The 25,840-nt window shown below is 44.0% G+C and overlaps 1 protein-coding gene across 1 annotated transcript; it reads right to left on the reverse strand.

Annotated features, from left to right (window-relative positions):
- Nucleotides 1-831: 831 nt before the first annotated feature.
- AHCY (adenosylhomocysteinase) lies at nucleotides 832-25,603 on the reverse strand. The gene is made up of 10 exons (XM_073555406.1): nucleotides 25,446-25,603; nucleotides 22,265-22,455; nucleotides 19,384-19,459; nucleotides 19,112-19,264; nucleotides 14,220-14,332; nucleotides 13,356-13,563; nucleotides 11,167-11,254; nucleotides 10,817-10,934; nucleotides 5,315-5,509; nucleotides 832-1,284 (listed from the first exon to the last, which is right to left on the reverse strand). Exons 1-10 carry the CDS (start codon nucleotides 25,471-25,473, stop codon nucleotides 1,153-1,155), a joined length of 1,302 nt encoding a protein of 433 aa, XP_073411507.1. The 5' UTR covers nucleotides 25,474-25,603; the 3' UTR covers nucleotides 832-1,152.
- Nucleotides 25,604-25,840: the final 237 nt, after the last annotated feature.

Below are 25,840 nucleotides of genomic sequence, written 5' to 3' on the forward strand. Positions count from 1 at the left end.
CGCATCCAGGGACCCGAGCTTGACCGAGGTAGGAGACACCCCCCCCCCCCCCCCGCTACCTGGGTCGGTCAGGCGGCCTGGGAATCCATCGACGACTCCATGATGGACCATCTGTAGGAAGTCCCGTCCTATAGGAACAGGAAACCAACTGATGCGTGGGAGAGGTGCCGCCCTTTTTTATCTGTAGGTTTCCTGTTCCTGAAGGGCGGATCCCCTCTCTCAGGTGGTGCTGTCATGGACGACCGATAAAATTTCAAAAATTTGGACTTGTCATGGCAGCCACAATTAGTGACAGAGCTAAGGGTTTGGCTACTACTTAGGTCCCGCTCATATGAAGTGCAACAGAAAATGCTCTTGAAATACAGAAGGTTTTGAAAAAGCAAAAAGTAAGCAGAGCTGCACACCAGATATCTGGTTGTGAATCCTCTGACTTCTTGGGATATTACATCAAATTTGTCCATGACTTCTTAGCTCTGGAATGTGATGCAAGATCAGTCTTGTGACTTTTCATGATGTGTGAGGCTTTATTCAGCAGATGGGTAGATGTTTGTGCCGTTGCAGGAGGTGCTCACTGCTGACTTGCAGCCCAGTACGAGGGATGATAGGAAGTGTAGTTAGAAGTAAACAGAAGATCCTGTAGAGGAAGTGGTGGCTGAGAGAGGTGAAGAAGGTGAAAGGTACAAAACATGAACATTGCCAGACATAGTACATGGGAATCTTTATAGGCATTATACTTAGGCATTTATGGCAAATACAGTAATTGAGTTAGGATAGTGAACAACCTCTTACGTTTTAATGTTTGTAGGAGGTAGATATGACAAAAACAAAAAGTAGTAACAAAGTTTTTTTTATACAACTCAAGCGCTTCACAGAAAACTCCAAAAACATTACAAGACAATTGGAAAGGTAAAGTCAAGTATAGACTTTGGATCATCCATAAAGCAGTAACCTTTTCTACATTGTTGACACCCTAGATTACCTCACTATGCCAGTTCAGTTTTCATACAAAGTGAATGTCAAGGAGGAAGTTAGAAGATTGCTCCAGGATTTTAAAGTCAGTTTAGTAATGGCCAAGATGTCAACATTCTACAGATAAGGGCAGCCCTGGAAGGTCTTGCTTTAGGCAGGTGCTCTTTGGATCATTGTAGTAACTCAGTATCTGTAATGATCGGGCTTGAAGGGTCCCTCCTTTTCCAGCCCAAGGTATTTTGCTTGTTTGTCTGTAAGTTTTGTCAGTTTTACGCCAAGCTTGTCCAGATGAGCAGCAGCCACAGCTTCATCAAGCTGCAAACAAAAGACAAATGAAACACAAAAATTAAGCTAGTCACTCATAAATGTGCTTAGAGGACATGTTTTTAACATTACAACCGCCAACCTAGCCTCCATGTAGTATATACATAGCATCTGCAGATGCTTCTCAACATTAGAATATCATTTCAGTTATTCAATAGAAAAAGTGAAACTCATTACATAGAGTTGTTACAGAGAGTGATCCATTTCAGGTGATTATTTCTGGCAATATGGATTATGGCTTACAGCCAATGAAAACCCAAAATTCATTATTTGTTTTACTCATTTATATAGCGCCATCATTTCCACAGTGCTTTACAGATATTAGGCTAGTTTCACATTTGCGCTTTATAGCGCAGCAACTGCCTGCGCACGACCACCACTAAGCGCACACGGCAAAATCCTGCTACCGCACGGCCAGCATGCGCACCCTATGCTAAAGATAGGGTGCGCAGATCGCAAGCGCCCATGTGCGCTAGTAGGCGGCGATGACCGGATGGGGCGGGCAGAGGCCGTCGCTGCGCTATAAAGCGCAAATGTGAAACTAGCCTTAATGGCACATCTCAGTAAATTAGAATACTTTATAACACCAGCTTGAGAAGCATTTTAAAATCTGAAATGTTGGACTACTGAAATGTATGTTCAGTAAATGCACTCAATACTTGGTCGGGGATCCTTTTGCATCAGTTACCGCATCAATGAAAACCAGACGTGGGGTTCCCCTCATTTTCTGAGCCAGACGAAACTTACAGCTGGGGGCTGCTTCCCTCAGCTGTCAGCAAGGTTGGTTGTGAATAGAGGGGTCCCCATGTGTTTTTTTTTTTTTAATTATTAAACAGCAGCCCCCAGCTGCCCAGGAAAGGCACATCTATCAGATACGCCTATCTGGAGCTTTGCCCAGTTCTTCCCACATCGCCAGTCGTTTACAGTCGGGAGCAGCTGTGTTAGCAGCGCTCCGCCTGTAAACGTATTAACCCCCGAGATGGATTTACGCCGTGGGACGTGACTAAGTGCCGGACAGGTAATGTATATAGTTGCTTTATTATTTATTTATTTTCAACTTTTTTTCCAGTAGATCGTGGGCTTCGCAAAGGAATTACAAGTGTAATAAAGATAAAAGTGTGTGTTGTATTCTCTCATTAAAATAATTTATTTTTATTGAGTGTTTAACCCTTTATTTACTGTAGGATTATTAATCGAGAGGTGTCTTATTGACACCTCTCCATTACTAATCTGGGCTTAACGTCACCTTAGACTAGAAAGGTGGCATTAACCCCCTTGTTACCCCACTTGCCACAGCTACAGGGCAAGTGGGAAGAACTGGGCAAAGCTCCAGATTAGGCACATCAATAGATGCGCCTTTTCTGGGCAGCTGGGGGCTGCTGTTTTTAGGCTGTGGGGGGCAAAGATCAACAGCCCCTTACCAGCCTGAGAATATCAGCCCTCAGCTATCGGCTTTAGTCAGGTTGGTTGTCAAAAATAGGGGGGGGACCCCACGCCGGTTTTTAATTACAAAACAGCATGGGGAGCCCTCTATTCTTCACATCCAACCTTGCTGAAGCACGCAGCCCCCAGCTGTAAGTTTCATCTGGTTGGTTCAGAAAATGAGGGGAACCCCACGTCAGGTTTTCATTCATTCTTCTCTCCTGCCGGCAGAGCAGGAGAGAAGAATTACAGCCACGCTCCGCACCAGTCGCCGAGAACAGCGCTTACTGTAGCGCTTCTTCCCGGCGCCATCCGTGTGGTCCTGATGCAGCACACGGTTGCCACACGGAGGTACCACGTGTCCACATGGACAGCTCTGGTACCGGAATTATCTGGACGTGTGAAACTGCCCTAAAAGGGAATCTGGCAGCAGGTTTTTGCTACCTCATCTGAAAGCAGCGTAGGTAGAGACCCCAAATCCAACACGGAATCACTTAGATTACTGGGTGCAGCCATTTTGAGTTTTTTTTTTTTTTTCCTTCTTTATTTAAAATGAACCAGAGCTGAGAAAGCCAACACCAGGCTCCATATACAAAGTCCATAGACAGCGAGCTGCTTATCATAGGGGAAGGGGCATTGCCGGACTAACGTAGTCTAGGAATTTTAATGTCTTCGTGACAAAATCCTTCACAGTTAGTAAGCAGAAAGCACTTCGACATGTGACATCTCTGAAATCTGCGCTTCAGCCGCCATCTCCTGCAGCCTTCAGACTACTTAGCAAAAACCTGCTGACAGGCTCCCTTTAACACCTTTCTGACCTCAGACTGTAAAGTACGTTTGAGGGCAGAATCCCCGCTTTGATGAGTGCTCCGGCAGTGAGCATGCATCAAAGCCAGGACAGGTCAGCTGACATATGCCTGCAATAGGCACAAGTGGAATCGCGATCTACCTGTGCCTATTAGCTAGATAAAAGCACGCTTCCAGCCATGGTGCCGGAAATACATGCATCGCTGACCCCAGTCACGTGAATGAGGGTCAGCGATGCGTTGGCATAACAACCAGAGATCTCTATGGCTGTTGATACCGGATTGCTATGAGCGCCACCCTGTGGTCGGCGCTCATAGCAACGCAGTAATACTACTACATACAGGCGATCAGAGCACCGCTTGAATGTAGCAGAGGAAATAGAGTTGTGGCAGCTTCTAGCCTCCCATGGAGTCTATTGAAGCATGTCAAAATTTAAAAAACCTACACATTTATCGCCGCGTTCAAAGTCGCCGGAAAAAAAAAATATATATATATATATATATATATATATATATATATATATATATATATATATATATATATATATATGCCCACGCCGAACCCGAGATCACAAAAAGGGGGAGTCACTAAGGGAACTGGAAAATCGTGCAATTTTTTTTAGCAAACTTTAGAATTTTTTTTCACATTTAAAAAAAAAAAAAAAGAAAAAAAAAAAAAAGAACCTAGACATGCTAAAGCCAGTGATGTCGTTCAAATGTACAACTCATCTTGCAAAAAATGAGCCCTCACATGGCCATATTGGACAGAAAAAAAAGTTATGGCTCTGGGAAGAAGGGGAGCGAAAAAACAAAAGCGAAACCAAAAAAAGATGGTGTCATGACGGGATTAAGCTTACCCCTTAAAGACTGTCAGCACAGGTACACAGCTCTGTAAGCAAGAGCTATGTTATGTATTCAGGTCCAGCAAGGAACCATGAAAGCAGAAGTCTACAAATGTAGCAGGCACAATGTCACAACTCATGCCAACTATAGATTAGCACGCAACATGAATTAAGTCATATGATGAAAACATGACATTTAATATGAGAAGCTGAAGGTCCCATTTTTATCTGGGCCTCTGCGGCATATACATTAGAAACTCGGCATGTGATTTCTGGAACATTAATAGCAAACTGCAAGGATATGTTCTTAATGTGTGATCGGAGGGGGCCTCCGCAGTAGGACCCCCTACTGATCACACATTGCTTGGACATGTCACCAGTAAGTGTTTATAAGTACGGAAGCCTTCTGAGCAGTCAACCACAAAGGCCTGAATAGTGATTTAGTACTTCACTATACCAGATACAGCTGAGATTGCATATGCAAGTCAAAACAATTAAAGAGTTCTTGGCCACCTCTCTACAGGATTACAACGAGCCAGTTTAAGAAGCCGGCAAGGAACCCAACCTAAGTAATCAAATGGCTTTAGAAGGCTGACCGAAAATGCTCACCCAGGCCAGGCTGTAGAGACTGAGGGTGTGTGCAAAACCGCGGGGGCAAAACCGCAGGCTAATCCGCAGATAAACCACAGGTCTTTTGACCTGCAGATTTATCTGCGGATTTTGCAGAATCCTCGTGGATGAATCCACAGCAGATTCTGCAGCGTGTGCACGTACCCTAATACTATGCCTAAAAGTTACAATAAGCAACTGGGAAAATGTAGAGGGTGCGGGCACGTGGGTGTATTGGGAAGAACCACAAAAAAAAAAAAAAAATATTATATATATCCCACTTGCAGTGTTCTCGGGTGCACAGCCTACAAGACAGGAATACAAGTTGCCTGCATTACTGACCTTCTTGGGCAGGAAATAAACCCCTACGGGATATTTGTCAGTGTTGGTCCAAAGTTCAATCTGAGCCATAACTTGATTAGTAAAAGAGTTACTCATTACAAAGCTCGGGTGACCCATAGCACATCCCAAATTCACCAGTCGGCCCTCAGCAAGAAGAATAATGTGTCGTCCATTTTTCAAGAGGTATCGGTCCACCTGTCAATGATTGACAATAAAGATGTTAGTTCGTTCTAAGTTCACACTACATGTGGATACTGTACCCCCAGATGCAATACATTCAAGGAGAGAGCACAAATAATATCACTCTCCAAACAAATTCCAGTCACATGGATCATGAAACACTTCTGCATAAGAAGTCTAGACAAATGTGGAATGTTTAGACATGGCCTATAAATTTGAAAAAGTCAAAATATTACAAGCTGCAGTGATTTTAATCAGACTTTTAATGATAGAGCTGGTCATCATGCGTAGCTTGTTTTTTCCACTGGGGGAGAATGTATGAACAGCGATAATTGACATGAATACGCTACAGAGACAAGACCCCTAGTGGCGGAGAGGGACAGTATGAGAAAACAGAAATGAATAGCTAAAGAGTAATGGTTCACTGAAAACACTGGGAAACACCAGTGCAGTGGTTCTTATCAGTGGTAACACTACCGCCGGTAAGACTGTCAGCCTTGTGGGGGGGGGGGGGGTGACCCCCACAGCAGTGAGTTGCGGTAAGAAGCTTACCGCAGTTCAGCAGGCATGGGTTGATGAGACTACTGCCTGTGTCACTGATAAAAGTGACAACAGGAGCCACTGATGGGTCCCTGCTACCCTAGTCTCCTAGAAAAAAAAACAAAAAACGACCATATATTCACCTGTACATCATAGTCCACGTAATCCAGAGTATCCCACGGTGATCTTGTGTGTAGAACAGTCACATCTGGAGAGGCGACTGCTCTACCCAGTGATTCACGACAGCTTAGTGATACACTGCGGGACCGATTAACTCCTGTCAGTGTGAGAGTTCACCAGCTGATCAGCTCACTTACGGCACACCCACTGCGTGAGAACTTTCTCACGGCAGCTCAGTAATACACTAAGGCTACATGCACATGCTGCGGAATGGGGTGCGGATTTGGCCGCGCGGATTTTGTAAAATCCGCAGGTCAAAAGACCTGCGGATTGCTCTGCGGTTTTTCATCTCCACAATGGAAGAGATGGCAAAGCGCAGCGGAATCCCCAGAAAGAATTGACAAGTCAATTCTTTCTGCGGCTTCAAAATCGCACAGAAAAATCTGCACTGCATTTTTATTCCCATAGGGAATAATGGTACTGTACACCGCAGCAAAAACTGCTGCGGACCTGCAGCGGCCAAATCCGCTGCGGAACCGCAGCATGTGCACACACCCTAAGAGAAGAAAATCGCTCCCGCAGTGTATCGCCAGCTGTCTTTGAGGGCAGTCACATCAGTAACTGCTCTCAAAGTGATGAGGATCGTCGTGGAACATTATGGATTATCTTCTCTGCGGACAGGTGAGGAATAATGGGGTTTATTTTATTTTTGTTGCAGGAGATGTTGGGTTTGGTGGATTAGGCATTCTTTAAGTATGGTTTAATAAAGATTTATTAGAGTAGTCTGGGCATTATTTTGAATGTAAAGGACTTCACTCTTTTTTTTATAAAATATCACTATGGGATTACTAATGGACAGATGTTTTATAGACACCTCCATTACTATCCTGTGGCCTTGATGTCACCTGACAATACAAAAGTGACATCAAATGAGTGTCGGGCTGACACCTTTTCATTACCAGACCTAGGGCCTGCTGTCAATGACAGCTGCAGACACCAAGCCCTAATTCTATTATCTTGATGCCACTTCAGCAGCATGAAAAAGGTAATTTCTTGGTTCAACACCACATCACAAAACTTTAAATATCTTTATTTAGCTCAAAAAACGCATTCTTTCCTGTACAAAAACGCATGCGAAAAACACGCATTTTTCCTGCCAAGAGAAGCAGAAATTTCTGCATGCAAGTACTCAATGTGCGCACATAGCCTAACATTCAATAGATTCGTCACCAGGTGTTTGCAGCCCCATCTGATAGCAGCATGATGTAAGGACAAAGACCCAGATTATGGAAATGTGTCTCTATACTGGTTACTGCAGTTTTGATTTAAAACTGGTTGTTTTTTCTGCTGCAGATCTCCCAGTTTTCTGGATGCAGACTTCTGTATAACCCCAACCACACTTCCGACTGGTAACTTTGTGTACACTGTGCATAGGCAGAAATCTGCTTGGAGCAAAATCTGACTATCCAGTAATAGGCCTTTAACCCCTTACCTACAATTCACGTAATATTCCGTCCATGTGACCATGGACCTAATTACCATGGACGGAATATTACGTCATCGCGATCAGCGGCGCCCACGTGGTGAGCGCCGCTGATCGCGGCCGAGTGTCAGCTAATTATCATAGCTGACACCCGGCACAATGTGTCAGGGGCGGTCACGGACCGCCCCCGACACGTTAACCCCTTGCACACCGCGATCAAACACGATTGCGGTGTACCGGCGGTTAAAGGGAAGCATCGGCAGGGAGGGGGCTCCCTCCTTGCTTCCCTGAGCCCCCCACGGCAGCGCAATGTGCAGCGCTGCTGCGGGGGGCTCCTTTCCTGCAGGTCCCCGGATCCAATATGGCGACGGGGACCTCCGGGTGCCTGCAGGAAGCTGGCTTCCTCAGTGCCTGCACAGCGCAGGCATGAGGAAGCCTGTGCAGTGCCTGTGACAGATCGCTGATCTGTCACAGGACAGTGATGTCCCCCCTGGGACATTGTAATAAAGTAAAAAAAAAAAAAAAAAAAAAAAAAATATATATATATATAATATTCGCCAATAAATTCATTTTTTGGAAATAAAAAAAAACAAAAAAAAACAATAAAAGTACACATATTTGGTATCGCCGCGTCCGTAACGACCTGCCCTATAAAACTGTCCCAATAGTTAACCCCTTAAGCGAACCCCTTAAAAGATAAAAATAAAAAACGAAGAAAAAAATAATGATTTATCATACCGCCGAACAAAAAGTGCAATAACGCGCGATCAAACAGACGCATATAAATATCCATGGTACCGCTGAAAACGTCATCTTGTCCCGCAAAAAACGAGCCACCATACAGCATCATCAGGGAAAAAAATAAAAGTTATAGCTCGCAGAATAAAGTGATGCAAAAATAATTATTTTTTATATAAAATGGTTTTCATTGCATAAAAGCGCCAAAACATTAAAAAAACGACCTAAATGCGGTATCGCTGTAACCGTACTGACCCGAAGAATAAAACCGCCTTATAAATTTTACCGCACCCGGAACGGCGTAAACGCACCACCCAAAAGAAATTCATGAAACGCTGGTTTTCGTAAATTCTGCGTCCCAAAAAACGAAATAAAAAGCGATCAAAAAATGTCACATGCCCGAACATGATACCAATAAAAGCGTCAACTCGTCCCGCAAAAAATAAGACCTCACATGACTCGGTGGGTCAAAATATGTAAAAATTTATAGCTCTCAATATGTGGTGATGCAAAAACTATTTTTACAATAAAAAGCGTCTTTTAGCGTGCGACAGCTGTCAAACATAAAAACCGCCATAAATAGTAAATCAAACCCCCCGTTATCACCCCCTTAGTTAGGGAAAAATAATAAAATTAAAAAAATGTATGTATTTCCATTTTCCCATTAGGGTTAGGGTTAGGGTTAGAATTGGGGGTTTCCACTATTTGCGCACATCAGGTGCTCTCCAAACGCAACAAGGCATCTGATCTCAATTCCAGCCAATTCTGCGTTGAAAAAGTCAAATGGTGCTCCTTCCCTTCCAAGCTCTGCCATGCACCCAAACAGTGTTTTACCCCCTCATATGGGGTATCAGCCTACTCAGGACAATTTGCAAAACAACTTTTGGGGTCCTATTTCTCCTGTTGCCCTTAGGAAAATAAAAATTTTGGGGCAAAAATATCATTTTTGTGGAAAAAAAATGTTTTTTGTTATTTTCACGCCTGGGTGTTATAAACTTCTGTGAAGCACTTGGGGGTTCAAAGGTCTCACCACACATCTAGATAAGTTCCTTGGGGGGGGGGGGGGTCTAGTTTCCAAAATGGGGTCATTTGTGGGGGGATTCCACTGTTTTGGTACATCAGGGGCTTTCCAAACACGACATGGTGTCCGATCTCAATTCCAGCCAAAAAAGTCAAATGGCGCTGCTTGCCTTCCGAGCTCTGCCATGTGCCCAAATAGTCATTTACACCCACATATGGGGTATCATCGTACTCAGGACAAATTGCACAATAACTTTTAGGGTCCTGTTACCCTTGGGAAAATAAAAGTTGGGGGTGAAAAGATTATTTTGTGGAAAAAAAATATGATTTTATAATTGTACCGCTGTACATTATAAACTTCTGTGAAGCCCTTGTGGGTTCAAAGTTCTCACCACATATCTAGATAAGTTCCTTAGGGGGTCTAGTTTCAAAAATGGGGTCACTTGTGGGGGGTTTCCACTGTTTAGGTACATCAGGGGCTCTCCAAACGTGACATGGCGTCCGATCAGAATTCCAGCCAATTTTGCATTGTAAAAGTCAAACGGCGCTCCTTCCCTTCTGAGCTCTGCCATGCGCCGAAACAGTGGTTCCCCCCCACATATCAGGTATCAGCGTGCTCAGGACAAATTGCACAATAATTTTTGCAGTCCAATTTCTCCTGTTACACTTGGTAAAATAAAAAAAAATTGAACCTGAAGTAATTTTTTTTGTGAAAAAAAGTTGTTAATTTTTTTTTTAAATATTCAAAAAATTCCTGTGACGCACCTGAAGGGTTAATAAACTCCTTGAATGTGGTTTTAAGCACCTTAAGGGGTGCAGTTTTTAGAATGGTGTCACTTTTGGGTATTTTCTATCATATAGACCACTCAAAGTGGCTTCAAATGTGATCCGTAAAAATAAAATGGTGTTGCAAAAATGAGAGATCGCTGGTCAACTTTTAACCCTTATATCTTACTAACAAATAAAAATTTTGGTTCCAAAATTGTGCTGATGTAAAGTAAACATGTGGCAAATGTTACTTATTAACTTTGTGTGACATATCTCTGTGATTTAAGGGCATAAAAATTCAAAGTTGGAAAATTGTGGAATTTTCAAAATTTGCCAAATTTCCGTTTTTCTCATAAATAAACGCAAGTTATATGAATGAAATTTTACCACTAACATGAAGTACAATATGTCACGAGAAAACATTGTCAGAATCACCGGGATCCACGGAAGCGTTTGAGTTATGACCTCATAAAGGGACAGTGCTCAGAATTGTAAAAATTGGCCCGGTAGTTAATGTGCAAACCACCCTTGGTAGTGAAGGGGTTAATGACAAATCATAATTTTGTCAGAAAATTAAACCAAAAAAACTCCACACAATTTCACCAAGCAGCCCAGTAAGTAACCAACTGGAACAAAATAGCAAACATTTTTACCTGTGGTTTTATATTCACTTTCTTCGCAGCATTTTCATTCAACCACTTCACATCAAGTTCAACATCAAAGTGGCCAATGTTGCAGACAATAGAATCGTCCTTCATTTCCTTGAAGTGTCTGATAAAAGAACAGGAGAGTAAGCACCAAATCGATTAAAGTCGCCATAATGAAATCAGCTTTTAGCTTGCCCAGTGCCAAGCATGGGGGGAATAATGAACAGCTAATCAATGACATAAAGGAGACAAAACTCCTGCCAAGATGCAGTACAGAGTAGGACAACCTTAACACGGGATGTTGATGCTTTATATAATCATTGGCAAAGCTACATGGTCATAAAGTATATTCTTACTTTCCCTCCACAATGTCTGCGCATCCTGTTGTGGTGACAAATATGTTGCCTTCTTTGCAAGCCTCATCCATGGTGGTAACCTCATAACCTGGTAAGAGACAAATGCATGCACTTATAGGTTAATTGGGAACTTGTCCTTTACAATGATGGCGAAGAGCTTGATGTCACTACTTTTTAGTTTATGACGTACTTAACGACAGAACTCCATTTTAATTTAAAGAAAGGTTTTCAATTGTCATCCGTATACAGAGGCCAACAGTTCATGCCTTTCAGGGCCTTGGTCACCACTGGTGTGTGCACTCCAGTTGATGTCTGTACAACACAGGCCGTCACCAAGGTCCCAGAAGGAAGAAAACATTGGCCTCTACTGTATATAAGATAAAAACAAAGCACTGAGTATGACCATTGAAGAGGGTACCCAGGACATATATATATATATATATATATATATATATATATATATATAGTGTAAGTTTGCCCGAGCACCAACAGTCAGGTAATTGCAACTTTCCCATCTGTTGTGCACGGCACAATTCTTCCCCGGCACAGAGTGACCACAGATGGGCCCTGCAGGAGATTCAGTTGACTCTGCTGACGTTACGTCTACAGAGCGGAGGCTTCATTTTCCGGTCCATCGACGGGGCGGGACTTCCAACATCATTCTGATAAGCAGAGGGAATACATCTGTTAATCAGAACACCGCCAATGGTCCCGCCTCATTGCGTCAGCCGAATCCCCGGCAGGAGCAGTCCGTTACCGCTCTGCCAGGGAAGAATGGCGCCAGGCACATAAGCAATTAACTGCCTGTTAGTGCTTACGCACATTTTTTGTTTTTCCCACAGTACCCAGATACCCCCTTTAATGTAGGGAGGAAAGAGAACAGTGAAGGATATTCTTAGAATGAACCTGTCAGGTCCCAAACTGCCACCATGTTATATAGGCCTTTATGTGTTACTAGAAATAGGCCCAATGCCATTGCATCGGGAGTGCGGTGAAATGAACATCTGTATCCCCCGCCGGCAGAGCCAATGATCGTTGCCACGCTGGATTTGAATCCCCCGTCAAGCCTCAGCCGGCGGGCGGCTCAGCCAATGAGCAGAGCTGCGTGGCTTTGGGGGGGGGGGGGGGGGGGGATTTGAATCCCGGCTGCCATATTGGAATACCCATAACTCGGGTGTTCCAATATGGCAGTCGGCATAGTTCCGATGCGAGCAGCCGCTGCGGCGGGAGATGAGCGGCTAGCCAAAGCCGCACCGTACTGCTCATTGGCTCAGCCGGCGGGGGTTTTGAATCCCGCGGTGCGGCTTGGCGGGGGATCTGAATCCCAGCCACCATATCAGACTACCCATAACTTGGGTGTTCCAATATGGCGGTCGGCATAGTTTCGATTTGATCAGCCAGGAGATTAGCGCTGCTGATCTCCCGACGGAACAGCAGTGCCTTCTCTCCCCCCCCCCCCCCCCCCTACTTGTGAAGGCGCAGTTCGTGGCATTCCGGCCGCGGTGGATTGTGGGATAGCGACACAATCGCCAGAGGCTGTGACAGAGCCGATTGGCAATTATATATTAGAAACTTATAGGACTTCAAAACAACTTTTACATAACACTGTAGAGTTCTCTACTTTATTTTTTTCCTATGTTTACCCTTCCTTCCCTGTAATATGAAAATTTAATAAAAATTATATAAACAAAACAACTTTTACAGGTATATGCACAATAGCCATGACTAGTCTAGTGGGGACATCACTTCACATACTAGACTTTGATCAGGTAATCAGCCCATAGGGCCATGACAGACTTCTACCACAAAACTAAACATCCGTGGCCATAAGCCTTACATATGCACGCGCAACTGTCTCACAGGGAACATAAAGTGAAATTAGATGTACTACACCTAGCTTTATTCACATATGCCCAGAAAGGCTGTACACTGTTCAGATTTGTGGCCAACAGGAGATTACATTGATCATGTAGAGAAGGTCACACTCCCCGCAAGAATGACCCATGAATAGTTTTCATAGGACAAGTGGGATCTTAAGATTCATAAAAAAAAAAAAAATTATAATTTGGTACATAAAACTCTGCTGTAATACAGCCATCAGTCTATGCATCGATTCGTTGGCGATTTCAGAGGTGTAGCGACCGGACACCTTCCCTCTATTACGCGCAGATCTTACATGGCATCCTCACCTTCCATCGCTGCCTGCAGAGCATTGATGGGGTCAATCTCTGTAATGATGACTCGAGCGCCAAAGGCTCTCAGTGCCTGAGCACAACCTTTCCCAACATCTCCATAACCAGCCACGACAGCAACCTTCCCGGCAATCATAACGTCAGTGGCTCGCTTAATGCCATCAATTAGAGACTCTCGGCACCCATACAAGTTATCAAATTTACTCTGCAGGGAACAGAAAAAAAAATTATAGATATATGACATCTGTAACTTAAGCCTACTCTATTAAGTAGTAATAGACGAAAGGAAGAACTTAAGGACATACATGATCGTTGGGATGGTCCTCTCCTTTTTTTCCTTATGTGCACTGTTCAGATTTAGTGTTAGGGACTCGCAAAATTTGGGGACCCTTGACTTAGGCTCGCAACCCAATCTGCTTTGGCCAAAATAGTAACCAATACCCCATATCTTTATCTTTTTGCACTTTATCATTTTTGCAGGATGCAGCTAGACCTCTTCATGTTGGCTTCGTTTTTCCTGTATGATTATATATTAGTGCTGAGCAGCCTGCTTGCTAATACTATGGGCGTCATTAATAGGCTGTTCAGGCACTTTGCACCACACTTATCTGTGTGACTGATGTCCTATGCAAGCCCTATTTGTGTGCATTTTTCCCCACTAGGCAGACCCTCTTGGGTTACTGGCTGTTCTCATCAGTGCATTGGAGGTCTGCTGCATCCTGCTAGTGCATTAGTCAGGGTCTGGTGAGTCAACCTTTCAAATGTGTTTTTTTGATGGTCGTCTCCACCACTGAGGTCTGACAGCAGCAGTCAAAGCTAACGTACGACCTACATATTATGGAATAGCTCCCATGTACTTGCCTTAGTTACTGAATCATTGACATTAATAGCAGGAACCTTCAGTTTGCCCTCGCTCTTCATTTTGTACAGGTTGTGTACACCAGTTGTGGTCTCTTCGGAAATTCCTTTAATGCCTAAATAGGATCATTGTTGTCATTAATACATTGCCATGCTATTCCAGGCCCATAGAAAGGTTAGTGCAAAACCCATACCAAGCAGGAGGATTAGCAAGTGAAAAGCTAACCCTTACAGCTTCATACATTTTCCTGCTTATCCTCCAAGAAGATTAGGAATAAAACAATTGGACGTTTACAGGTAGGCGGCATGCAGTCCGATCACTGCCAGACCTCTTATGGACATGAAAAGTATGCAAAAAGGATCACGTAAAATAATGTTTATTGTACAAGAAAGCAAAAACATTAAAACACATAAAAAGCCAAGTGGCAGAGTTTACCCCCTTACCTACAATGGACGTATTATTCCGTCCATGTGACCCTGGACCTAATTACCATGGACAGAATATTACGTCACAGCGATCAGCGGCGCCCACGTGGTGAGCGCCGCTGATCACAGCTGACACCCGGCACAATGAGTCAGGGGCGGTCACGGACCGCCCCCGACACGTTAACCCCTTGCACACCGCGATCAAACACGATCGCGGTGTACCAGGGGTTAAAGGGAAGCATCGGCAGGGAGGGGGCTCCCTCCGTGCTTCCCTGAGCCCCCCATGGCAGCGCAATGTGCAGCGCTGCTGCCGGGGGCTCCTTTCCTGCAGGTCTCCGGATCCAATATGGCAGCGGGGACCTCTGGGGGCCTGCAGGAAGCTGGCTTCCTCAGTGCCTGCAAAGCACAGGCATGAGGAAGCCTTCTGCACTGCCTGCGACAGATCGCTGATCTGTGATGTGAAAGATCAGCGATCTGTCACAGGACAGTTATGTCCCCCCTGGGACATTGTAATAAAGAAGAAAAAAAAATTATTATATATATATATATATATATATATATATATATATATATATATATACACACACACATACATACAAATATAAAAAAAAAAATAAAAGTACACATATTTGGTATCGCCGCGTCCGTAACGACCCACCCTATAAAACTGTCCCAATAGTTAACCCCTTAAGCGAACCCCTTAAAAAATAAAAAACAAAAAATTTATTATCATACCGCCGAACAAAAAGTGCAATAACGCGCGAACAAAAAGACGAATATAAATATCCATGGTACCGCTGAAAACGTCATCTTGTCCCGCAAAAAACGAGCTGCCACACAGCATCATCAGCGAAAAAATAAAAAAAAGTTTAACTCGCAGAATAAAGTGATGCAAAAATAATTATTTTTTTTATATAAAATTGTTTTCATTGCATAAAAGCGCCAAAACATAAAAAAACGACCTAAATGAGGTATCGCTGTAACCGTACTGACCCGAAGAATAAAACCGCCTTATAAATTTTACTGCACCCGGAACGGCGTAAACGCACCCCCCCAAAAGAAATTCATGAAACGCTGGTTTGTGTAAATTCTGCGTCCCAAAAAACAAAATAAAAAGCGATCAAAACATGTCACGTGCCCGAAAATGGTACCAATAAAAACGTCAACTCGTCCCGCAAAAAATAAGACCTCACATGACTGTCAAAATATGGAAAAATTATAGCTCTCAATATGTGGTGATGCAAAAACTATTTTTACAATAAAAAGCGTCTTTTAGCGTGCGACAGCTGCCAAACATAAAAACCGCCATAAATAGTAAATCAAACCCCCCGTTATCACCCCCTTAGTTAGGGAAAAATAATAAAAGTTAAAAGAAAATGTATTTATTTCCATTTTCCAGCCAGGATTAGGGCCAGGAGTGTGTTGGGGTTAGGGTTGGAGTTAGAATTAAGGGTTTCCACTGTTTGGGCACATCAGGGGCTCTCCAAATGCAACATGGCGTCTGATCTCAATTCCAGCCAATTCTGAGTTGAAAAGTCAAATGGTGCTCCTTCCCTTCCAAGCTCTGCCATGCGCCCAAACAGTGTTTTACCCCCACATATGGGGTATCAGCCTACTCTGGACAAATTGCAAAACAACTTTTGGGGTCCAATTTCTCCTGTTACCCTTAGGAAAATAAAAAAATTGGGGGCAAAATATTTTTGTGGAAAAAAATAATTTTTTTTCTTTTCACGCCCGGGCGTTATAAACTTCTGTGAAGCACTTGGGGGTTCAAAGTGCTCACCACACATCTAGATAAGTTCCATGGGGGGGGGGGGGGGGTCTAGTTTCCAAAACGGGGTCACTTGTGGGGAGTTTCAATAGTTTAGGTACATCAGGGGCTCTCCAAACGCACGTGACACCCGCAGACCATTCCATCAAAGTCTGCATTCCAATACGTCACTACTTCCCTTCGGAGCCCCGACATGTGCCCATACAGCGTACTCAGGACAAATTGGACAACAGCTTTTGGGGTCCAATTTCTCCTGTTACCCTTGGGAAAATAAAAAAGTTGGTGACTAAAAGATCATGTTTGTGGAAAAAATACGATTTTATTTTCACGCCCAGGCATTATAAACTTCTGTAAAGCACTGGGGGGGTTGAAAGTTCTCACCACACATCTAGATTAGACCCCCCCAAGGAACTTGTTTCCAAAATGGTGTCATTTGTGGGGGGTTTCCAATCGCGACATGGTGTCCGATCTCAATTCCAGCCAAAAACGTCAAATGGCGCTCCTTCCCTTCCAAGCTCTGCCTTGCGCCCAAATAGTGGTTTACCCCAACATGTGGGGTATCAGCATACTCAGGACAAATTGCACAATAACTTTTAGGGTCCTGTTACCCTTGGTAAAATGAAAATTGGGGGTGAAAAGATCATTTTTGTGGAAAAAATATGATTTTTTAATTGTACCGCTGTACGTTATAAACTTGTGAAGCCCTTGTGGGTTCAAAGTTCTCACCACATATCTAGATAAGTTCCTTGGGGGGGGGGGGGGGTCTAGTTTCCAAAATGGAGTCACTTGTGGGGGGTTTCCACTGTTTAGGGACATCAGGGGCTCTCCAAATGCGACATGGCGTCCGATCTGAATTCCAGCCACTTTTGCATTGAAGAAGTCAAACGGTGCTCCTTCCCTTCTGAGCTCTGCCATGCGCCAAAACAGTGATTCCCCCCCACTTATCGGGTATCAGCGTACTCAGGACAAATTGCACAATAACTTTTGCAGTCCAATTTCTCCTTTAACCCTTGGTAAAATAAAAATTGAACCTGAAGTTTTTTTTTTGTGAAAAAAAAAAAGTTAAGTTCATTTTTTTAAATATTCCAAAAATTCCTGTGAAGCACCTGAAGGGTTAATAAACTTATTGAATGTGGTTTTGAGCACCTTAAGGGGTGCAGTTTTTAGAATGGTGTCACTTTTGGGTATTTTCTATCATATAGACCCCTCAAAGTGGCTTCAAATGTGATGTGGTCCGTAAAAATAAAATGGTGTTGCAAAAATGAGAAATCGCTGGTCAATTTTTAACTTCCTAACAAAAAAAAAAATTGTTTCCAAAATTGTGCTGATGTAAAGTAAACATGTGGGAAATGTTACTTATCAAGTTTTTTGTGTGCTGTATCTCTGATTTAAGGGCATAAAAATTCAAATTTGGAATATTGCGAAATTTTAAAAATTTGCCAAATTTCCGTTTTTTTTTTCACTAATAAATGCTAGTTATTTGAATGAAATTTTACCACTAACATGAAGTACAATATGTCACGAGAAAACAATGTCAGAATCACCGGGATCCATGGAAACATTCCAGAGTTATGACCTCATAAAGGGGCAGTGGTCAGAATTGTAAAAATTGGCCCGGGAGTTAACGTGCAAACCACCCTTGGTAGTGAAGGGGTTAATTCTGCCCCATGAAACAAACGCAGTTAACCAATATGAAAAAAAAAAAAAAAATATTCAATTCATCACAAGTCATATTTTAATAGATCTCTTCAGTACTCTGCCCTTGAGTTATTTGCTTTGATACTGTATATTACGTCTATCAGGGTCGGGTGTGTTTTTTTTTGTTTGTTTTTTTTTTTTACACTCCCTTATGTGACTTTGTCCAGCTATATGTATTAATCTGCTGTATGTATTCACTTTGACTAATCTTTCTTAGTTCCATATTGTCAATGAACTTGGTTTGTTTTTATTGTCATAGTTTGGCATTTCCAGTACTGATCACCATTTAAGTGCTTTGACCATTTTTTTCTCCATTGGTTAGCCATGTAATTGTTTGATAGGGCAAAATTAAACTATTTTGGGTTTGTAAAATCGTTAATTTTTAATGTGGTCTTTGTTTCATGTACAACAAACATTGTAGGTGATTTTTTGCATATTTCTTCTCTCTTCATGTAGTTCCTCTGGCACACTGCAGGTTGATCCCTTTGTATAGGGTAGGGTCCTCTACTATCCATTTGTTTGCAGACTTTGCATGGACAAAAAAAAAAGTTGCGCTTATGAGAAAATGCATAGGTGGGGGGATAGATATTTTGCAGAAAAACATTTCCCTATCAAAAATTTTAACTAAATCTACTGTCAAGTATTGTTTGGGTAGATTAACACCAAAACATAATATACCGTAATCAAATAAATGTAAACGAATACACAACGTTGTATTTGTTTGCGCAAAATCTCGGAAGATATTCTCTTCTAGACTTTCCAAATGCTTAGCAGGGGAATCAGTCTCCTAAGAAAAAAAAAACCCTGCCCCATTTTGCCCGATTTCCTCTGTAAAAAAAAAAAAAAAAAAATTATATATAATATTCTTGGCTTCTAGACATACAATAGCTCTGAAGACAGGATGGTCAAACACTTTCTGTAGCACTGGCTGGTCAATGCTGCCACCTAGTGATAATGCAAATACCTGCAAGGTCAAAACAAGTCGTGGAGCGGGGCTCACCTTTCAGTAGCTCAGGGTGCTTCTGGTGAACAAGGTTGGTAAGATCTCCACCGTCATCGAGGATCATGTTCAGAGGTTTGCCATCAGAGAAGAACAAGGTTTGCTCAATACACCAGATGTATTCTTCATCAGTCTCTCCCTTCCAGGCATAGACTGTAACAAGGTAGAATAAGTGACAGTAATGCATCAATAGCATTAACACGTTATGGTCTGAGAGAGCTGATGGATATTAAGAGAAATATAGGACTCGGTCTGATTCTAAGACCACTCACCCGGCACACCAGTTTTGGCGATGGCTGCAGCAGCATGATCTTGAGTAGAGAAGATGTTACAGCTGGACCACTGCACCTGAAAAGAGAAGACATGTCTACATGACTCTGCAGAAATAGTGTACCAACGATACCTCGTCTCACCAGGTTGTGTTTTTTTGTTTTTTTTATAGCTTGTGAAAGGCTCATGTGAGCCGAAACGTCGCCATTCCATGTGGGCTAAATAAAGTCCACTTCACTTTTTGGTAAAATATTTCAGTGCTGTCAGCTTTTTTTGCTTCCATGTTCCCATACAGAGGCTCGGCTCCCAGAAACCAAAGTACTTGCCCTCCGCTTGGCAAAGCAGACAAGAGCTCCACATCTGTGCAGTGGTCAACGTTAAAAAAAAAAAAAAAAGTTTGGTTCAGGTACAAGAACGATATGCAAACCGAACAACCAGTGGTTGCCATGCTGTCCTCTGACAGCATGGGAAACAGCGGCGGTAATGTTGCCGAATTAACCGATGGCAACAGCCACTGTATCATTGTGCCTGCACGCGCACACATGGGAACACTGCGAGTCCGCAGAAGTGACAAGACTACCACTGATCAGGTCCCGATTGATGACTACTACGGTCATCAGCATCACTTGCCTGTGCAGAGCTGTAGCTTTACAGCTATCCACAGGTGATGAGACCACAAAGATGTATGCAGATTACTTTGTGAGACCATTTCATTAATAAGTGGGTGAATGAAGGCACGTGCGTGTGCGTGTCGTGTGGTCTGTGTGGGGTTAGTAATGGGGTTGTCTGACTCCTATCTCTCCAATAGTAACCCCATAAAATTATCCCAGTTGCCACCACACCAGGGCAATAAGGAAGAGCTGAGGCCAAGCACCAGAACAGACATCAAATAAAAACACGCCACTTATGGGGCAGCTGAAGGCTGATATTTGTAGGTTGGAAACTGCCACACCATGGGCATTCTCAGCCTATTAATATCAGCCCACAGCTGTCAGCTTTCCCTTAACTGGTTATTAAAAAATAAGGGGACCACACAAGGTTTTCCCAGTTATTACAAATTAATGAATACTTAAAAAAAAAAAAAAAAAGACTAGGTGGGAGGGGTCCCCCTTATTTTTAATAAGTAGCTAAGGAAAAGCAGACCGCTGGTGGCCGATATTAAAAGGCTGGGAAGGGCCATTAATATTGGTCCCTTCCCAACCCTCAGCTGCCCCAGAAATGGCAAATCCATTAGACGCACCAATTCTGGCACTTGGCCTCAGCTCTTCCCAATTGCCACTGCACCAGGGCAATTGGGGTAAGGGTATTGTGGGATTGATTTCAGCTGTGTAACGTCTGCTGGCATCAAGCGCATGGGTTAGTAATGGAGAGGTGTCCATCAGATGCCCCATTAATAACCCAGTAAGAAAAAACAAAAATAAATCCAAACAATTCTCCCCCATTTATTAAAAATAAAACATTCCAGAAGGTTCAGCGTAACCCATAATATGGAAGTGCCACAACAATCAGTCATTCATCCAGTCTATGGAGCTCCATTCAGAGAGTCTAGCTCCATAGACTGGGCATCAGCCACTGCAGAGTTTCAAGCTGCGCTCCTCAAGACCCGGCTGTTGTGAACCGAGATGACGTCAGTAAGGTTGTGTCAGTTCACAGCAGGCAGGAGTGCCGCCCTTATGAGTGAATGCTTATTCGTCCAGCCCATGTGAGAACCGGAAGCTGTGCCTTAAGGTAACCTTACTTACTGTCACCTCAATTCACAGCAGCCGGGTCTCACGAAGCTCAGCGCTAGTCCCAGCAGTGGCTGTTACTATAGTCTGTGGAGCTGCGCTCTCCGAGTGGGGCTCCAAACTGGATAAAGGCTACTTTCACACTTGCTTTGCAGCGCGTTTTTCCCGCAAAAAATGCATACAAACGCTGCGTTTTTTTCAAGCATTTTTATGAGCATGCATGAAAAAAAATGCAGCGTTTTTATGTGTTTTTACCGCGTTTGCGTTTTTTTCCAACATTAGTTGGCCCCTCACACTAACCCAAACCATGACTTTACTAACCCTAAACCAAACCATACTAACCCTAACCCTTAACCAAACCATACTAAACCCAACCCAAACCCTAACCCCCTTAACTAACCCTAACCCCTAATTTCCATTGTCTAACCAATGGTCAACAAAAAAACACATGTGCAAAAACACGCATACATGAGCATGCCAATGCGCACATAAGCGCACCCATAGACTTATAATGGGTGTCTTGCTGTAAAAAAAAAAAAACGCATTGCGCATGCATTCGTTTTTTTGAGGCAAGTCGGACGCCCAAAAAAATGCAACAGGATGCATTTTATGCGCCCGAGCGCACACCAAAGACGCATGCGCGTGAAAACGCGCACAAATGCATGTGTATGTGCACATAAGCGCATCCCATGCAAAATATAGGAAAAAAAGCGCATGTGTTTTTTAGCGCTAAAATACAGCACAAAAAACGCAAGTGTGAAACCAGCCAAAGACAGGGATTACTGCGGCACCACCATATTATGGATTACAGTGAACCCTGTGGATTATTATTTATTTTTTCAATAAATGGGGGAAAGAACCAGGGCAAGCAGGAAGAGTCAAGCAAAGCGCAAGAATTTGTGCATCTAATGGATGTACCTTTTCTGGGCGGGCCAAGTGTCCATGGACCTTCCCAACCTAAAAATACCAGCCCTCAGCTGTCCGCTTTATTGTGGCTGGTTAACCAAAATGGGGGGGGGGGGGGTGGGGTGTTATAAGCTTTGATTGGGATGCCAAACCCAAACAATAACATGGATTCTTGTGAGAAGTCCATGCACAGGCATTAGGTGAACTTAACTAGTGATTGGCAAATCCAAATAGTAATTAAATAACCCACCTCTGCTCCCAACACTGTCAGGGTCTCTATAAGGACAGCCGTCTGGAGTGTCATGTGCAGGCATCCTGCAATCCTGGCTCCTTTCAAAGGCTTGGTCTCCGAATACATTTCCCTCATCTTCATCAGGCCGGGCATCTCATTTTCAGCTATTTCAATTGCTTTACGACCCCATTCAGCCAAGGTGATATCGGCTACAGAAGCAGAGAACAGTCTTAGCATAGTCCCCGGTCTCCTTATGAGGCAACAGACTGAACTAAGAATCATAGATCCCCCTGATATGGTTTGGCTGGAACATAATAGTGGTCAAGATGAGACGTGCAGCTATATACAGGAGCTAAAATGTGCCCTGGCAACCCCTTAAGCCAGGTTTTGGAAGCCATACTCCTATTGGCAATGCCTGCCCTGACCATACAACCCTATATTGTGTCTATAAGGCTGTACATTCACGCACATCAAGAAATCCTCCATCAGTCCGGGCATTGTGGTTTATCTATGGACTATGAAATACAAGCAAGACAAATCAGCAGCCTTACTACTTGTAACAGACTTTCCTGGAAGACAAAATAAATATCTTAAACAAAATAAGACAGTTTTTCCTATTCAAAAATATATTTATGAAGACCTTTCATGGATGATTAGACCCAAGAATGCAGACAGTGTCTGTACCCATCAGCTCACATTAGCTAGCTGCAGTCAGATCAAGAACAGGGGAGGAGTTTGTTCTTTCCAGTTGGTCTTTTGGGCTGTCCACAGGAGCCAGAGTCAAGATTAATGCAACAGCCCGGGGCACAGAAGGCTGCAAATTCAATATAGCATCTCAGGCACATGGAAGGTCGCAGCAAGCAATGTCCATTAGATGCTGTAATTCCTACATAACAGCTGGTCAAGAGGGGGGCGCCACTTCAGAAGAAAAAAAAAAAAAAAAAAAAAAAAAAAAAAACCAAATGTCAAGTGCCATATCCAGTTTCTTCTCAAACCTGGAAGACGACCCAGTGCTTCAACTGATTGACAAACTGCATAGTTAATTTATGGGAAACTCCCTTTATAACCACAATAGTATTCCAAGTTTATAGCCTGGAGGATTCCTAATGCAGCTAGTCAACCAATAACTAAAAGATCACCTCTTCAGGAGTAGTTCACATGAGTTATTTTTTTCTGTTCCAGAATGCTGGAAGACACCAATGGTGGCCAAAAACCCCCAATGATTTACCAGGTTCTGTTTAGACAGGAAGAGTGGAGTTGCACACATCACTAGCCATCCATCAGCCACAGAAGGCCCCATACAGATGGCTGTCGGCCAAACCAGTCAGTTGATTGCTCAGGTAACAGCCACGTCATCTGCCACTTCTATACACAAGCACTGGACTGCCCAAATGCTACCGTGTTCTCTATGATAAACCCTGATCTCAAGGAGAACAAAGCAAACAATCTAAAAATAGGATATCCCGATCAATACCTCCCCCACCATCAGTTGGCCCAAGCCATCGATAGTGGCAGGTTTGGCCAACAGTCTAGTGTGTGGGGGCCTTAGTGCGTATAAATATGCAATCCATTTTTACTCAGCCACTATTAGTCCATTTACAGTTTCCCATCTCACAGAATGTTAATGTATCTGTAGAATTCCTTATGGTATCTGACTTCTGGCACTGAACCAATTTTGGAGACAAGTCATATCACGCTGAGATTTTTCATGGTGAATATAGCTTAAAAAAAAAAAAAAAATTAAAAAAATAATCCAGGTCTGCAGATTCATTGAACACCATTGCTCTGAGGGTAATTTTAAAGTTGAATTGCACTGGTCCGAGTGATATGCATGTGTGGGCGAACCCTAAAGGTGATCTACACGGCATGATTATCAGGAAAGAGCTCCTAGGGAGGCTCACATCCCAATAACCGGATGAACGAGCAGAATGATTGTTCATTGGGTGGAAAGATTGTTAAAGAACGCTTAGAATTCATTGCTCTCAGCAGCACATCATCCTCTGAACAGGAAATGCTGACGAGAACAAGGGCGGCCATTACTACCCAGCATTCTGTTCCCAGTCTACAACCGACGAGCGTGAAACACTGTCAGAATACAGTGCACCGTACAAAGGGAACGGGTCATGTCTCCAAGCTCTGCAGGTCAATGGCATGCCAACTATAGCTGTCTGGCAGCAGAACATTAACCTTACCCCTCCAGTCAGCGCTGGCTTTCAGTCACCACCCGGTATACCGTAAGCCGACCCCCCCCCCCCCCCCGATCAGATCACTGGGCTACAAGTCTCAGTGATCAGCTACAGGATGGGCCTATACGTAGTGATTTTGGTTTGTGAAATGGCCATCGATCAGTAATACATCACTGTGCACACAGGCTGCCGTGCGCCTTGGCTGCTCACGCTTTGTTTTTTTTAAATAGGCATTGACCCGTCAAGATAAAGGATTTTTTAATCAAACCAAGATATTACACCCAGTAAAGGAGTTGTGTGTTCCCCAAGAACCCGCGTCCACTATAAGTGCCATTACCCTTCTAGTCTGGTCCATCTCCTACATGCAGACTAGACGTGGACAGACACACCGTCCCAGGGCGCCTCCTACCGTGCGCTCATCGCCAGCACTGTGGAACACATGAGCCAACTGACAGGTCCGATTGCACCATGTGCCACCTCGGAAGCTGCCGGCTGTATGATGCATGCTGGGAATTGAAGTCTTGCAGCCTGTCACGCCGAGCCTGCAGCCTCCATAGAGAACTACAGCTCCCAGGCTGCTCTGGTATGCCGAGCTGGGCAACATGCAGCGTGCTGGCCACATGAAGCAGCAGCACAGAGCCATGATGCCGGGGGCTGCAGACCACCTTAGTGCCGACTGCCCGACCACACACAGGGCTCAGAGGCCACTGCACTTCTCCCGTACCAGAGACAGCCGCCTTCTCAGCAGGACACCGCCATGCCCGGGTCACCTATTTGGCAGCCACTTGCGGTGACACTGGCCATAAAGCTGCGCCCAACAGGTGCACACACTATGGCAGGATGGGCCACAGATATTAGGAATATGGGGCTGCGTCAGGGAGCAGCAATCCACACAGCACAGCACTACATACATGGCACAGCAATCTGCAGTGCACTACAAACCCCAGCAAGCCATGCAATCACAGCATGAGCAAGCACGCCAGCAGCAGTGCACGTGTCTCCGCGCGGCTTACCGACTTTGTAGGGCAGCTTATCGGACATGATGAAGAGCAGGGAGACCGACCGCCCAGCCTGCGTGCCAGCAACAGCAGAGAGGAAGGCGTGCTGGTGAGGTCCCTTTAAGAATAACCCGCTCTAAGCCATATATGGCAGAAAGGGGGCGTGGTCTGTGTCATCTGACCCCGGGCTCTGTCGTCTGACATTTTTGAAAGACAAGTGACGCAGCCAATCGCCGTGACAGCGTGCGGCCCCGCCCCTCCAGCTGACATAACTGACCGGTGGACCTTGAGGCGGAGTGACGTCACGTATCAGTGGCCAAAGGTCTCGGGGGCTGCTGGTGTTTGTGCTCCCATTAATGATTGTTCATCTACTGCTGCCAGTGTTCTGCGCTCTCAGCAATGAGGGCTAG

The sequence above is a fragment of the Dendrobates tinctorius genome, unplaced genomic scaffold, assembly GCF_039654945.1.
Source record: "Dendrobates tinctorius isolate UK_male_01 unplaced genomic scaffold, ASM3965494v1 ptg000223l, whole genome shotgun sequence".
NCBI classification, from domain to species: domain Eukaryota; kingdom Metazoa; phylum Chordata; class Amphibia; order Anura; family Dendrobatidae; genus Dendrobates; species Dendrobates tinctorius.